Source organism: Bufo gargarizans, chromosome 3, assembly GCF_014858855.1.
Source record: "Bufo gargarizans isolate SCDJY-AF-19 chromosome 3, ASM1485885v1, whole genome shotgun sequence".
In the NCBI taxonomy this organism is placed as follows: Eukaryota; Metazoa; Chordata; class Amphibia; order Anura; family Bufonidae; genus Bufo; species Bufo gargarizans.
Window position 1 is genome coordinate 359,690,912 of NC_058082.1, and position 15,583 is coordinate 359,706,494.

Here is a 15,583-nt window from a genome sequence, read left to right on the forward strand (position 1 = left end):
TTGAATTGCAAAACTTTCAACCTGAGTGCCTCAATATTTTATTATCTCTATATTACTAATATAGGGAAGGCAATGATGCTTGGGTCTATATAGGAAACATGCTGGGAAGAAGCCCACAGTACACTTCTGAAACCCAGATAATGAAATAGGATTAGATGAAGTCACAACAGGATACAAAATAAAGGACAATTCACACAACTGTAATAAAATGGTTTATAATACAAAATAAGAAAGCATCATTGCATCAGTCAACCATGACCACTTTCTAACGGTACAGACTGAATGTGCATTTCACAACAATACTCATTCTCACTGATCTTTGTACATGTGCATGATGAACATCATGAACCTGGGAAGCAGTGAATAAATGTATGATTCCCACTCCACAGTAAACATTTTCACACAAGGCAGAATCATTGCAAAAATTATTACATCTGAATGGGGCTGTTTACGCAACATGTATGTTTAAATTAATAAACCGCATTCAGATGTTTGAACAATCACAGAAATTTCTGCAACAAATCTGCTGTGTGTGAACCTAAACTAAAAGGGATAAAACGCGTATGCGTGGTTCTTCACTGTATTTCCCCCATGTAAAGTCTTTTGTCATTGGAAGCAGAGAGAACTGTGAAGAAAAAGAAAACAAAAAAATAAGAATTCAAGGGTTATTGAATGGCATGTGATAACAATACCATAACCTACAGGTAAAGTAGCTGAACTGGCCACATACATCTCTTGACAATTATATGCTTTAGCCTCTGCACTATGTATATAGTACACCCGTGAAGATTAAAATAATTTATAAAAAAACATCCAGTCAAGTTTTATTAGTCAGTCGGGAGTCAGACACCCTGCCTACCAGCTGTTTCAGGGTACCACTGGTGCTGGAAGTCTACATCAGAACTACACAGCTCGGTCCATTGTGCAGTGGCCAGAGCTTGTATCTGAAAGCGACCGTCCGGTTCAAGAAAAAAAACAAGCAAACAGAACACTTACATGGTGACCTACTTTTCATCTTTTTAGTAGCAGTCCCACGAATTCTCAGGCTCCTCTGCCATCCAAGATCGCAGCACCGCTTCTCAGAATGTGCATTTGGATGCCCAAGACACTTCCTGCTCCCCTTGGATTGGTCATCACTGCTCATGTGACCAGTGCTGGCCAATCTAAGAGAAGGGCTGGACAAGTAAGGAGCATCTTGGGCTACCATATGCCCAGTATGCAGGCAGTCTGAGAAGCAGTGCAGCCGTTTTGGATGGCAGAAGAGGAGACCAGGGACTGATGAATAAACAGCTAAAAAGATAAAGAGGGCACCATGTAGGTGTTCTGCTCATTCCACATTTAAGGTGAACCAGAGGGTCGCTTAAAGTCCTTCTCCCATTTACTTAAATGTGAGAAGCACTGCGTTTACAGGCTCCATCCACTACACAATGGACAGAGCTACTCAAACCGCCGATTGGCAGGGGTTCGGCGTATCGGATCCCCAATAATCGGGTCCAAGACAACCTCTGTAAGGTGTTCTGCTTATCTGAACATAGGTTAACTGTGTAGGTATATCTTTAGTTGTCTTTCTGCTGCTTCAGACACCTCATGTGGGCTGGCTTTGCCAGATAGCAATTAACTAGAAATAAGTATTGTTGGTTATCATCCTTGTACCTACCTAGTAGGCACATTATCATGCCAGTAGCTCACTGTTCTAATGTTATCCGTAAATATGAAGAAACTCATGAATAAAATCTTTAGTTTGGAGAAGCACTTGCTAATGTTAGGCAATCACAAGATCTGCAATCACCCAATATACGCTCACTAACTAAATAGCTTCTGCTGCAAAACTGGCCCAATCTAAAGAAGTGTAACTGCAGGGAAAACTAATTCCTAGCGAATGCCTGGCAAAGTTTACACCATTGTCTACAAGAGCAATTTTGCTAGCGATAGCAACAGTGGCAGATGTGACTCCTGAAGACATTACCCTGTGTTCATTTGACATAAATAAAGATAGCCTTGCAAACTTACCAATAGACTCATCAGGGTGGAAGACTACCTCGTTGACAGACCCAGCATGGCCTGGAAGTTTATACAAAATCCTGCGAGATGTAGTGTCCCAAACATAGACGAATCTGTTCAAGAAGTACAAAGGTGAATCTCTACAAACTTCACTTATAGATGGTAATATAAGCAAAAAAAGATTGGGGAAGATGACATGATAAGTAGATGTCACGTACGTACCGGTCTGCTGAGCCTGCTGCTATTTTGCTGCCATCAGAAGACCATGAACAGCGCAGTAAATTCTGGAAAATCAAAGCGGTCTATCAATTATCTCATCCTTAAAGGCTATGAACACTTTCAGGCTTTTTTTATGATTGCATTTTACTCCTTTTGGAGTCTTTATTGAGCCGTTCTGTCAAAGGGTTAACCGTTTTTCTACCTGTGTGAAGTTACTTTTTACTTTCACTTTGAGCCAGTTATTGAATAAACCTTATCGCTAATTTAATAAAAGGTCATATACACTTATTTAAGCCACAGTAAGATAAGAACTGAGCGTTTAGGAGGTCAGAAAGCAGAGATAAGGAGGCCATCAGATGAGCTGGCTGACAAGACAGAAAATTCTGATCCTTCTACTAGAGAATCTCAGCCCTGTACAGGAAAAAGGGCTCCATATTTTTTTTTTATTTTTATTAAGACCAATTTAAAAAGTGATTTTTAGCTGAAAATGAGAACAATATTTAAAAAAAAGATCCCCCAAAAGGTGTACATAGCCTGTAAAGTCATCCTGAGAGAGCAAATGTGGTGACAGTTTCTAACCTTTTCAAAATTGTGCACATTTCCTTGGAAGATCTTCACACATCTTTCTTTTGGGGCAAAAGGACGAATATCCCATACACGTACTATATAACCAAAAGATACATAAATCAGTCATTTTTATTTTATTTCCACAACACCTGCAGTAAGTCCTGAATGCCAGTTCATAACATATGCTACAATAAAGAGAAGCCTTAGACAGTGAGTTGGCCATAGTGAAGGACTATATTCCACGTACTGCTCAAAACTGATGCTAGATAAATCCTGTGCATATACAGTTGTATGAATTATGGTGTATCTATGTCAGATATATCAAGAATTTAATATGTGGCCCATTTCCAATATATCTATATCAATCTCCTCAGCTCCTCCTGCTCTAGAACGTATTGAGGCACATATTCTAAGGATAGTGTTACATGCGCCTGTATTAGTCTAAAGTCCATTGGCACAAAACGCACCAAATTTATTAGGAAACGCAGGCTTTTTAATAAATTTAGCCATCTCCTTGCAGTCCACGAGTCCAAAATTCAAATCCATGCCAGCTATGAGCCTAGTGTCTATAATAAATCTGCCCGGCTGTTGGAGACTTTTTTACACCACAGAAGTGTAAAAGCATTGATAAATCTGTCCTACTGTCTGCAGACCTGACTGTTATTAACTAAACAGATGCCATTTAATGCAGCCATATAAATGCACAATCGCTGCTCCATTCAAACCCCTTTTCACTGCACTTCTGTGGAAGGTTTCCACTGAATAAGGGAGCATTCACACGACCGTATAAATGGATCTGCATCCATTCCGCAAATTTGCGAAACGGGTGCTGACCCATTCATTTCAATGGGGCCGCAAAAGATGCGGACAGCACACCGTGTGCTGTCCGCATCCGTTGTTCCGTTCCGTGGCCCCGCAAAAAAGATAGAGCATGTCCTAATCTTGTCCGCGGTTGTGGACAAGAATAGGCACTCTCTATATAGCGCTGGCCATGTGCGGTCCGCAAAATGCGGAACGCACACGGCCGGTATCAGGGTTTTGCGGACCGCAAAACACTTACGGTCGTGTGAATGCTCCCTAACTATGGTCAGATGCCAGGACCTTCAGAGTCAAAACCATTCTAGCAATGACTCACACTGTTCTATAGATACCGCATACATTTTGTCTGAATATTCTTACAAGCAACATCTTAAGGGACAACAGCTATGAACCTGCTAAGTCTGGGAGATGCTCTTACCACTAATCTTTAGCCTACAGAAATGCTACCATTTTAACACCTTCCACGGACTTCTAGAGTTATTTCAAAATATGTATTGTGATGCTGAAACACTTGTGACTGGGAGTGGAAGAATATCCAAAACGACAATTTTTTCTAAACATCCTCAACTCCTACAATGTTTCCAGATGATCATTTTTATGCAATACCTGTGTTATCCATAGCATTCGAGAGCAAGTAAGAACCTTCTGAACTGAGGCTCAGGCCTGTTACAGAGTCTCCATGTCCTCGCATTGTGTACATCAGCTTATTTTGTCTCAAATCCCAAACCTGACAAAGAGGGGGAAATACATATAAAGTACACATAAAACTGTTTCATGCAGAACCACATACTAGCTATTTTTAAGTGTTATGCCCAGTTAATAAGTCATAGTACTGTTTTACTAGATGAACTGAAAACTCGTGGACAATCTCAAGAGAGGCAATTAGAAACAGGGGAAAAATAACTACAGACAGGAATATTCATCTTCAGGGTACAGTTACATGAGGAGAGTCTGCGGAGATATTTCACAAAAGATCTGCCAGTTATTCCGCAGCAGCAAAATCCATAACAAATGGTGCAAATTTTGTTACGATTACACCCTCTGCAAAGCAAAGAGTGAAATCTGGAACATAAATTGACATTCCGTGAATATATAATCCGCACAATGTAAAGTTGTGAATGGGTATTTTTTTAATGGTAATCTGTCACCAAGAGTCTGGACTATAATCTGCAGTAATAAATTCCTCGGCTGTCAGCACTCAAATCTGCACTAAAATACACTGGACTGCTTAGCCAACATAATGGAGAGAACTCGCGTGCAGTCCCAACAATGGGGGAACAGGGCAGCAGTAGGAAACTTAAGAATAGTCATCTGGACTCCTTACCTGCAGTACTACTCATGTAGCACTGCAAATAATATTCCAAGATGGTGGTGACAGATTTCTTTAAATCTCATTCATGGTTATAGCTGAAGATTATACAAAGAAAGTAGGCATTCCTGCACCCTCAGAGTAATGTTAAGAGTCTGTTGGACGGCCAACCCTCCAAGCCCAATGTTTTTTATGTTAGTTGTATGGGATCTCCTGTATTGTATTAAAGAGGACCTTTCACCGCTCCTGACATGCCTGTTTTAATAGCTTCATGCATTCCCCATGTAATAACAATTCTGGAGCCTCTATTCTTATGGCTCTGTGTTGTGCCATTCCTTTATTATTTGCACTAGAAGTGATGAATGAATGGCTATTAGCCTGCAGTAAGGCTACAGAGGGGGAGGTAACAAGTTGGGGGGGGGGGGGTGTACCTGCACACAGTCTGACAATGGCTGGCAGCACAGACTGGATAGAGTCAGTCAGTCAGTCTGTGCATAACTCCCCCCATAACTTCTACACTAAATAATACAGGAATGGCACAACATACAGCCATAAGAATAGAGGCTCCAGAATTGGTATTACATGGGGAATGCATGTAACTAATAAAACAGGCAGATAATGGTCTGAACAACACAACACAACACACTGAGATGTAAGACAGACCTATATTAACATGTATTTTTCCATACTCAAAGTACTATAATCTAACTAGATAATCGGGGTACCTTGTTTACTGGTTGGGGGGGTGTTTGTTGAGAGTCTGATTATTATTATTTTTTTTAAATCAAACACTTACAAGGAAGGAAAAACCTAGCAAGACTTACCTTTATGTCATTATCAATCCCTCCTGAAATGATCTGGTCACTGGTGTCATTGAATGTGACAGACAAAACCTGATATGTATTTTGAAAGGTCTGCACTGCAGCTTTTTTCCTAAAGTCCCAGAGCTAAAATAAAAATAAGTGTTTAAATACTGAACAGATTAAGGTCCTAAACATTTTATTTTTACACAAAGACCAGAATTTGCAGTCACTCTAGGCTCAATAAACAAAACCAACACTTAACCTCTTGGGGACATATGATGTACCGATACGTCATGATGTCCTGGTAAGTACTGGTACGTCATGTGTAGTTCCGATTACCGCCGCACGGTGATCGGAACTGGGTGCCTGCTGAAATTAATCAGCAGGCACCCTGGGACAATGCGCAGGGGGGGGGGGGGGGGGGGGGGGGGTCCTGTGCCCCCCCTCTCCCCGTATGGTGATCGCCGCAAATCGCAGGTCAATTCAGACCTGCGGTTTGTGGCGTTTACGGGTCGTTGCAGCAGGGATCGGCGGTGCCATAGGGTCCCCGTGCTGCTGTAATGGGGACCCGATGGCATGAAAGGCAGCGTGATGCCTTCCTTAGGCATCGGCGCTGCCTTCTGGTGAAGAGCCTGTGAGATCCAGCCCCCTGGATCTCACAGGCAGGAAGCTGTATGACTAATACACACTGTATTACTCATACAGCCAAAGCATTCCAATACAGAAGTATTGGAATGCATGGTAAAAGGGATTAGACCCCCAAAAGTTTGTTGCAATGCCGGCCATCCTGAAGGGGTGCTGGGTGACGGCTTGTATGGAGGGGAGGACAGCCATCCTACACGGCGGGGGAAGGAATAGGGATTGCATCGGGCCATTAGAGCAGTGGCCCGATGGTTAGCCCCTTCCATACAGCGGTCCCTAAGGTCCATGGCATGGAAGGCGCTATGTCTGCAGTCAGATGACAGATTCTCTGTAAACTCACTGAGAGCAGCCTGCTGCGCATAGGAAGCACAGGAGGATGTATAACAAAAATGAGGAAAGATAAATAGAACCAATTGGAAAAATTATTTTCTCCACAAAATAAATCATTTTATTTTATTTTTTTTACAAAAAGGTGTCCATTATCCTTTAACAAATTTGTGGTATAAAACTTAGACTAGACAGTCTAAAGATGTAGCAAATTTATCATCCATCTCCAGTCACCATTATAAATATGTAAGTTGCAGCACACAGATGATTTGTTTGCGATTTTAGTCATTTATTGATGCAATATCATACAAAATTCAAAATGCTGTGTATTCATAATTTTCCAGAACTTTCTTTTGTTACCCTTTAAATTACGTCTATCTGGTTACATTATTAATGAGGCCTATGTTATTATATCACAGATAATAGGACCGGTAGGTCCACTTGGACCGAAACGTCCGGTCACCATCATTATCAAGAGCGGTTATCTAATTTCGGCTTACAATGTAACTGGATCATGATGGATGATATCACATCAATAAATAACTAAAATCCATGTTTTAGAAGCAGCCAGTTTGACTAGCAGGACCAATTTTTTCCATTTTAGTAGCCCAGTAACAATAGTAATAAAACAACTTTCATATACATCCATAGAAACCCACATGAAGAAAAAAAAAAAAAAAAAAAAAAAAAACAACACACACACACACACACACACACACACACACACACACACAACACCACTAGATGCTTTAAAAGGTTTGGTTCACAAAGAAAACCCCAAGTCAGCTCAGTGATTAGTTCATGGCTGTGGGTCCAGCTTCTAAAGCCTCTGTCCACACCAAGGAAAATGTAGTATATGGTCAACCATGTAAAAAGTGGATGCGCCAGATCAACCAAACTGCTCTCCACTGTAACGAGTCCTATGTGGAACACACCCCAATACATCTATATACCCTATTATGCCCTTTAAAGGGGCAGTCCAAGATTTTAATATTGATGGCCTATTCTCATGACTGAAGTGAATGAGAGCAGTGCTGCAGTTACAGGCTCCATCCACTGCACAATAGAAAGAACTGCATTTCTGGCACCAGAGCTACTCTGAAACCAGATAGGAGGGGGTGCCGGGTGTCGGACCCCTGCTGATCATATACTGTTGGCCTATCCTGAGGATAGGTCATCAATTAAAAACTCCTGGAATTACCCTTTAAGGGTCCTCTCTAGAAACAATATCAAACAGTTTACCCACCTTCACAGTACCATCATCGCTGCCTGTACAGATTAGTTGAGGACCTCGTCTGGCAGGGTAACAGGAATTTACAAATGAGGTGTGCCCCTTCAAACGCTTCACTCTTTCGCCTGTCTCACAGTCCCAAATTGCAACTGTTTTATCAGTTGAAGCAGAAAACAGCAAGCTGGGAGGGTAAAAATACATGATATTATCATATTATGCTGTAATGTGCCGTGCAATTCACATAATTGCCACATAGATACACAGCAGGTTTTTACAGCACAACAACTCTTCAAAATAAGCAATTAAAAAGCTAGTGGAGGTAAGGAAAACAAGTTAGAAGACAATCGGTCAGCGGTTTTGACCATGCAATACTGCTGACAGCAGTTAGTAGGGGCCCGAGAGACCTGGACAAACATACCTTTTGTGTATCTACTATTCTCACAACTGGTGTAAATATAGAGTCTTATTTTGTCAGATTCTGCTCCTGCAGGTGCATTGGGGTGCTTCACTGCCCCTCCCTGGGTCATCTGGTTGGATGCTACATCTGTCATTTAGAAAAGGGACTTTCTCTGGGCTCTTTTGACTGATGGTTCCTACTCGTTGCACTGCAAATCTGCTGCTCTTGTATTATATTTTTCTCCATTGCTTTACCTAACAAGAGGCATTTATTTTCAGAAGATGACTTACCTGCCGTCTGTATTGTAATGTAATTCCATCACTGCCCCGCTGTGACCCTTTAATGTTGCATAGTTATCACAGTCTCCATAAACGTTCCAGAGAACTGCAAAAGGAAAAAACACTGAACACTCAGATACAATGTAGGATTACTGCAGACAACAGATATAGTTCACACGCTAAATCTCAACGACTTGCACATTTAAAAAAATAAAATCAGTTCCATCCTATTATTTGGAGAGTTTTCTCCCTTGACCTGTGGGCAGAAAGTAGACCACACAAGACCAAAACAAAAGGGGTGGAATTATTAATTTAGTTACCTCATGTTTCGCAAATACAGCAATTGCCATAATTCTGAAGCCTCACCCATTTTTCCAAAAGATTCGTTGCGTTTATGAAAATACGAACGATGCTTCAGAGTAGCGTCTATACTGCTTACAAAAGGGTCAGAAAATCCACACCAAATTGTAGAATAATCTGCCATAGCAGACGCTATGGGACTTAGCACCTTAAACACACGTTTGAGGAGCACTTTGTGATCCCCCGTGTATTGTGGGGTGGAAGAGTGGAAAATTAGAGAGTTAGAATACTGGGAGACCAAGAAAGGGAAAGTGGAGACCACATACAGAATTAGCTTGCTGCTCAAGGTGGAGAATGAAAATATAACTGTCATTTCAGTTTATTTTTAAAATCTAGGTGTCAGGACAGGGATGTTAAACATTTTTGTAATATATTTTATTAGGGAATTTCCTTTTTTATTTCCACTAGAAAACAGGAAAAAGAATTTTATTAGCAATGATCTAACAGCGTTTCTAAGGAGAGACAATCTTGAGTCTTCAGCATTCTTTTCAGCGCTGAAGAAATCTGGGTGTAACCTATTAGGGGACATTAAAAGGCATATTACCATCACATACAATGGAAGAATATCGCTAGGATATGCCTCTATTGACTGATAGGTGCTGGTCCCACCACCGGGACAGCACCTATGAGAACGGAGCGGGGAAGCGAATGGAGGGTGCACTGCACATGTGCAGCGCGCCCTCTATTCATTTCAATGGGACCGCCGAAAATAGCCGAGCGCTGGCTCGGCTATTTTCGTCTTCCCTATAGAAATGAACAGGAGCAGGGGTTGTGTGTGCGCTCCCATTCACTTGTATGGGAACAGAGCTTGGTGGTGGATAGAGCCCGGGAAATGCTGGGTCCTTCAGCCACCACTCGACCCGCTCTGTTCTCCTTGTAGGTGCGGGTCCCAGAGGTGGGACCCAGCACCTATCAGACAATGGGGGCATATTTTCTAGCGACATGCCCCCATTGTATGTGATAGGAATTCCCCTAACACAGCACACTTACTGTCAGAGCAAAGGCTGCAGAGACACTGGGAAAAGGGAAGCATGGCTGCAGCATTCTACGTTGACACTTAGGCCCCTTTCACACGAGAGAGTATTCCGCGCGGGTGCGATGCGCGAGTTGAACGCATTGCACCCGCACTGAATCCTGACCCATTCATTTCTATGGGGCTGTTCACATGAGCGGTGATTTTCACGCATCACTTATGCGTTGTGTGAAAATCGCAGCATGCTCCTCTTTGTGCGTTGCGGTGCGATAATCCACGCAACGCAGGCCCCATAGAAGTGAATGGGGTTGCGTGAAAATCGCAAGCATCCGCAAGCAAGTGCGGATGCGGTGCGATTTTCACGCATGGGTTCTAGGTGACAGTCTATTCACTGTATTATTTTCCCTTAGAACATGGTTATAACGGAAAATAATAGCATTCTGACAACCGAATGCATAGTATAATAGTGCTGGAAGGGTTAAAAAAATATAAAAGTTAACTCACCTTATCCTCTTGTTTGCGTAGTTCGTTCCCGGTCTGTTCTTTGCTAGCTGTGGGCTTGGGCTGAATGACCTGTGATGACGTCAGATCACATGCTCCATCACCATGGTGATGGAGCATGTGATCCGACATCACCACAGGTCCTTTACCCCACAGCTAGCAAAGAACAGACCGGGAACGAACTACGCAAACAAGAGGATAAGGTGAGTTAACTTTTATATTTTTTTAACCCTTCCAGCACTATTATACTATGCATTCTGTTGTCAGAATGCTATTATTTTCCCTTATAACCATGTTCTAAGGGAAAATAATACAATCTTCAGAACATTAATCCCAAGCCCGAACTTCTGTGAAGAAGTTCGGGTTTGGGTACCAAACATGCCGATTTTTCTCACGCGAGTGCAAAACGCATGACAGTGTTTTGCACTCGCGCGGAAAAATGGCGCATTTTCCCGCAACGCACCCGCCTCTTATCCGGGCAAAAAACATGACGCCCGTGTGAAAGAGGCCTAAGTGTGCTGTGCTACTTACGCCATCGCAAAGTGCTGGAAGCCCTGGTCTTTTCCTTGTACTTAGTAACTAAACGAGAAGTGCAGGGAAGAAAGCCAAGGTTACTTTCACACCTGCGGCAGAGTGATCCAGCAAAATGTATGCCAACTGATGGCATTTGTATGCTGATACTGATCAGTCTTAAAGGGAACCTGTTACCGGGATTTTGGGTATAGAGCTGAGGACATGGGTTGCTAGATCGCCGCTAGCACATCCGCAATACCCAGTCCCCATAGCTCTGTGCGCTTTTATTGTGTAAAAAAAAACAACTATTTGATACATATGCAAATTAACCCGAGATGAGTCAGAGCTTGAAAATATGACTCTTCTCTGGTCACACAAGTAACATATGACTCTTATATGTTAATTTACATATGTATCAAATCGTTTATTTATTTATTTATTTTTTTACACCACAATAAAAGCACAGAGCTATGGGGACTGGGTATTGCGGATGTGCTAGCAGCCATCTAGCAACCCATGTCCTTAGCGCTATACCCAAAATCCCGGTGACAGGTTCCCTTTAAAAATGCCTGATCAGTCAGAAGAAAATACATTGAAATGCCTGATCCGTCTTTCCAGTGTCATCTGGCAAAACGGATCCGGCATTTCTTTTTTTCACCTTTTTTGGTACTAATACATTCCTATGGGAAAAAATGCTGGATCCGGCATTCAGGCAAGTCTTCGGTTTTTTGGGGCAGGAGATAAAACCGTAGCATTGCCCGATCAGTCAAAATGACTAAATGGAATACATCCTGATGCATCCTTGCATGGGGATAAACCTGATCAGTTATTTTCCAGCATTGAGCCTTTTTGACGGAACCGGAAAAGAAAAACGCTAGTGTGAAAGTAGCCTGACCTAGCACAGCTGCCAACAGATAGCTCTGGTAGCAAGTCAGACAGGCAGAGAAATAGAAATTCAGAGCACATGTAGATAGTCAGGGACTGGGGTAGTGACAAGAGCAGACTGGAAGCCTCTGTATGATGTACTGAGCACTGAAGATGCCTAAGTACAACACTAAAAAGACAGGCTCTCCTTAGCAATGCTGACATATAAAATCTGTAGTATATATTTTTGGTCCACTTGGGCATTTTTCTGTAATACACATTATACCTACCGGTCTCCTGTCATCTATATCTTGTTGCCCTCTGACATCATTTTGGCATCCATTGCAGTGTACTTTAGTAAACTTTCTGTGACCGCACTTGTGTATTGCCCCCAAGTAGCTATTTATGTGGTGTGTGTCTCCATTGTTTTAACACTGATGTAATTCTAATAAAGTAGATACATTCTGAAACGTTGTAGTTATATGTGAATCGTTTGTAGGTGGTATTTGATATTATGGTTTGGACACCCACTTTATAGGTAATTACTAATGTCAACAACTGAAAAATACTCACGGATTAGCCTGTCAAATCCTGCCGACGCCAAATTTAGTCCATTGGGATGAAATTTGCAGCAGTAAACTTCTCCTTCATGTCCAGATAAAAGCATAATAGGAGCTTGGAGACTGGATGATCTGGGTGGGCCCTACAATATAGTAAAAACAGTAAACTATATGGCACAGCAGTGAACACGTATCTGGCTCTTTGCCTACTCTGCTTTTGGGCAGTGCATGAAAAAAAAAAAAAAAAAAAAAAAAAAACTCTCATCCCAGACGAAGAAAAACAATAGACCTAGTCAGGCTCTCACATAAGAAGCTGATAAATGCTCTAGAAGTTAAATACTGATGCACTATGTAAGTCTTCATACACTGTAGCCATTCATCATGATCTGTATTTCGCTCTGAAGATAGCACATCCGCAATACCCAGTCCCCATAGCTCTCTGTGCTTTTATTGTGTAAAAAAACAGGATTTGATCCATATGCAAATTAACCTGAGATGAGTCCTGCCCCTGAGATGAGTCCAGCGTGAAGGAGCCCAGCACCGCCCCGCAGACTCAGAATCTCCTCCTTGCTCCCCGACGTCAGAAAGCTAGAACACAGTGTATCTGCGCTGCAGTGGTGGTTATCACCCCTGGATTCCAGCAGTGTATAATGTAACGGAAAAATGAATCCAGCCAGCAAAGGAAACAATGTGGACAATCACATACATTAGTAAGTGCCTTGTATTAAAGGGGTGATCCAGTATCTACAACAGACCCCCCTCCCCCATGTGCTGGGCCTCTCTGTGGGCATATACTTACCCTGCTCCCGGCGGCGCTCCTGGTCCCCGCACCGCTTCTCCCTGTGCACGGATAAAAACATCTGGTGTCGGGGGGAAGCAGCCAAAGGCAGGCAGGGACGAGCCTCCCTAGCGTCACCTGCGGTGCTACGGAGGCTCGTCCCCGTCTGCCATTGGCCCGAATGCTTTTATCCATGTACAGGGAGAAGCAGCAACGGCGGTGCGGGGACCAGAAGCGGCTCTGGGAGTGGGGTAAAGTATATGCCCACAGAGGAGCCCGGGACATGGAGGGGCTGTTGTAGATACTGGATAACCCCTTTAATACAAGGCACTTACTAATGTATTGTGATTGTCCTTATTGTTTCCTTTGCTGGCTGGATTCATTTAACTTTATCTACATGATAACTACCACTTTAAAAGGGAACCTGTCATCAACTTTATGCTGACCGTACTGAGGGCAGGATAAAATACTGACAGAAATGCTGATTTCAGCGGTGTGTCACTCATGAGCTAAAAGTAAGTGGTTGCTGAGGACCAGCATCATAACCATTACAGCCCAGGCCTAGAAAAGAGTCAAATCTACCTGAGAAGAGTCATGGTTATTTAGAATTCATGAATAACCATGACTCTTCTCAGGTGGCCGTGACTCTTTTTCAGGTCTGATTATGATGCTGGTTCTCGGCAACCACTTACTACTACTGGGCCTAGAAACATAAAGAGGACCTTTCACTAATATACAAACTCAAAACTAACTATACCTGTGGGCAGAGCGGCGCCCAGGGGTCCCCCTGCACTTACTAGTATGCCTGGGCGCCGCTCTGTTCGCCCGGTATAGGCTCCGGTGTTTCAGCTCCGTCTGTTGTATTGGACTGATTTTTTTTGTAGGAGGCGTGTCCCTTGCTGTAGTGCTGGCCAATCGCAGCGCACAGCTCATAGCCAGGCTCGGAGCTGTGTGCTGCGATTGGCCAGCACTGCAGCAAGGGACACGCCTCCTACAAAAAATCAGTCCAATACTACAGACGGAGCTGAGACACCGGAGCCTATACCGGGCGAACGGAGCGGCGCCCAGGCATACTAGTAAGTGCAGGGGGACCCCTGGGCGCCGCTCTGCCCACAGGTATAGTTAGTTTTGAGTTTGTATATTAGTGAAAGGTCCTCTTTAATATCTAAAGGGGTTGTCTGGGTTCAGAGCTGAACCCGGACATGCCTCCAGTTTCACCCCGGCAGCCCCCCTGACTTGAGCACCGGAGAAGTTCATGCTCCGATGCTCTCCTTTGCCCTGCACTAAATCGCTTAGGGCAAAGCCATTTTTTGGAGATCCGGTGACGTATGGGGGCTCTCCATGGGGCTGCCAGGTGATGTCACCGGCACTGATGGGTGGGATTTAGAGCTGCCCTAGCCAGTAAAACAGTTAGGGCAGCGCTAAAACCCGCCCATCAGAGCCGGCGACGTCACCAGGCTTCCTGGCAGCCCCATGGAGAGCCCTCGTACGTAAATAAAAAGAGCCTGTGCCCTGCGCGATCTAGCGCAGGGCAAGGGTGCTAGCCTCGGGAGCACGAGATGCTCCGGTGCTAGCCTCGGGAGCACGAGATGCTCCGGTGCTAGCCTCGGGAGCACGAGATGCTCCGGTGCTAGCCTCGGGAGCACGAGATGCTCCGGTGCTAGCCTCGGGAGCACGAGATGCTCCGGTGCTAGCCTCGGGAGCACGAGATGCTCCGGTGCTAGCCTCGGGAGCACGAGATGCTCCGGTGCTAGCCTCGGGAGCACGAGATGCTCCGGTGCTAGCCTCGGGAGCACGAGATGCTCCGGTGCTAGCCTCGGGAGCACGAGATGCTCCGGTGCTAGCCTCGGGAGCACGAGATGCTCCGGTGCTAGCCTCAGGAAGGCTGCCTGGGTAAAAATAAGGGTATGTCCAGGTTCAGCTCTGAACCCGGACAACCCCTTTAAGAAACTAGGTCACATATCAGCATGCTACCGAGAACTGGAATTATGGTGGGTGGGCATCAGAGCTGTGAGCACAAAGTATCCATGACATGGTCCCCGTGGAGGGGAAGTTGCTTCCATGCCCTTGCTGCACCATGGAGAAGAGTCAGTACAATGACGAGGCACCAGACACACTGCGCGCCCCTCGCAGCACTCACCGTCGCCACCACTTCATTCCTTGGCTTTTTCGCCGGCACCGGTACCAGCTCCAGCCCTTTCCGCTTGTTCTGTTCGATCATGTCTCACTTCTTTCCTAAAACTGTCAACCAAACAAATGAATAAACCTCCAGCTCCCTAACATGCAACCGTTCCGGCACCGAAAAATGACGTCACTCACCTGCGCCGAGCAGATTGTTAGGACTGAACGTTGATAGGCTACTGCTAATCACGTGGCAGAAAGGACGTGGAGCTGAGAAACGGATGTCTGGTGGGAGGAGCTTCGGGCTGCGTTCTCCTAAT

At 44.1% G+C, this 15,583-nt stretch overlaps 1 protein-coding gene across 1 annotated transcript; it reads right to left on the reverse strand.

The window, feature by feature from the left end:
- Nucleotides 1–195: 195 nt before the first annotated feature.
- SNRNP40 (small nuclear ribonucleoprotein U5 subunit 40) lies at nt 196–15,456 on the reverse strand. The gene is made up of 10 exons (XM_044286527.1): nt 15,283–15,456; nt 12,378–12,507; nt 8,606–8,699; nt 7,934–8,099; nt 5,740–5,862; nt 4,213–4,333; nt 2,800–2,882; nt 2,224–2,285; nt 2,011–2,114; nt 196–625 (listed from the first exon to the last, which is right to left on the reverse strand). Exons 1-10 carry the CDS (start codon nt 15,361–15,363, stop codon nt 576–578), a joined length of 1,014 nt encoding a protein of 337 aa, XP_044142462.1. The 5' UTR covers nt 15,364–15,456; the 3' UTR covers nt 196–575.
- Between the last annotated feature and the right edge of the window lie 127 nt (nt 15,457–15,583).

What these genes read in the sequence shown, in the direction of transcription:
- SNRNP40 (XM_044286527.1), bottom strand. Translation starts at nt 15,363, where the DNA reads ATGATCGAACAGAACAAGCGGAAAGGGCTGGAGCTGGTACCGGTGCCG. An exon ending in GGATTGATAATGACATAAAG is followed by an intron (nt 4,334 to 5,739) that starts GTAAGTCTTGCT and finishes CCTCTTTGTCAG; the next exon opens with GTTTGGGATTTGAGACAAAA. An exon ending in ATGTGCACAATTTTGAAAAG is followed by an intron (nt 2,286 to 2,799) that starts GTTAGAAACTGT and finishes TTGATTTTCCAG; the next exon opens with AATTTACTGCGCTGTTCATG.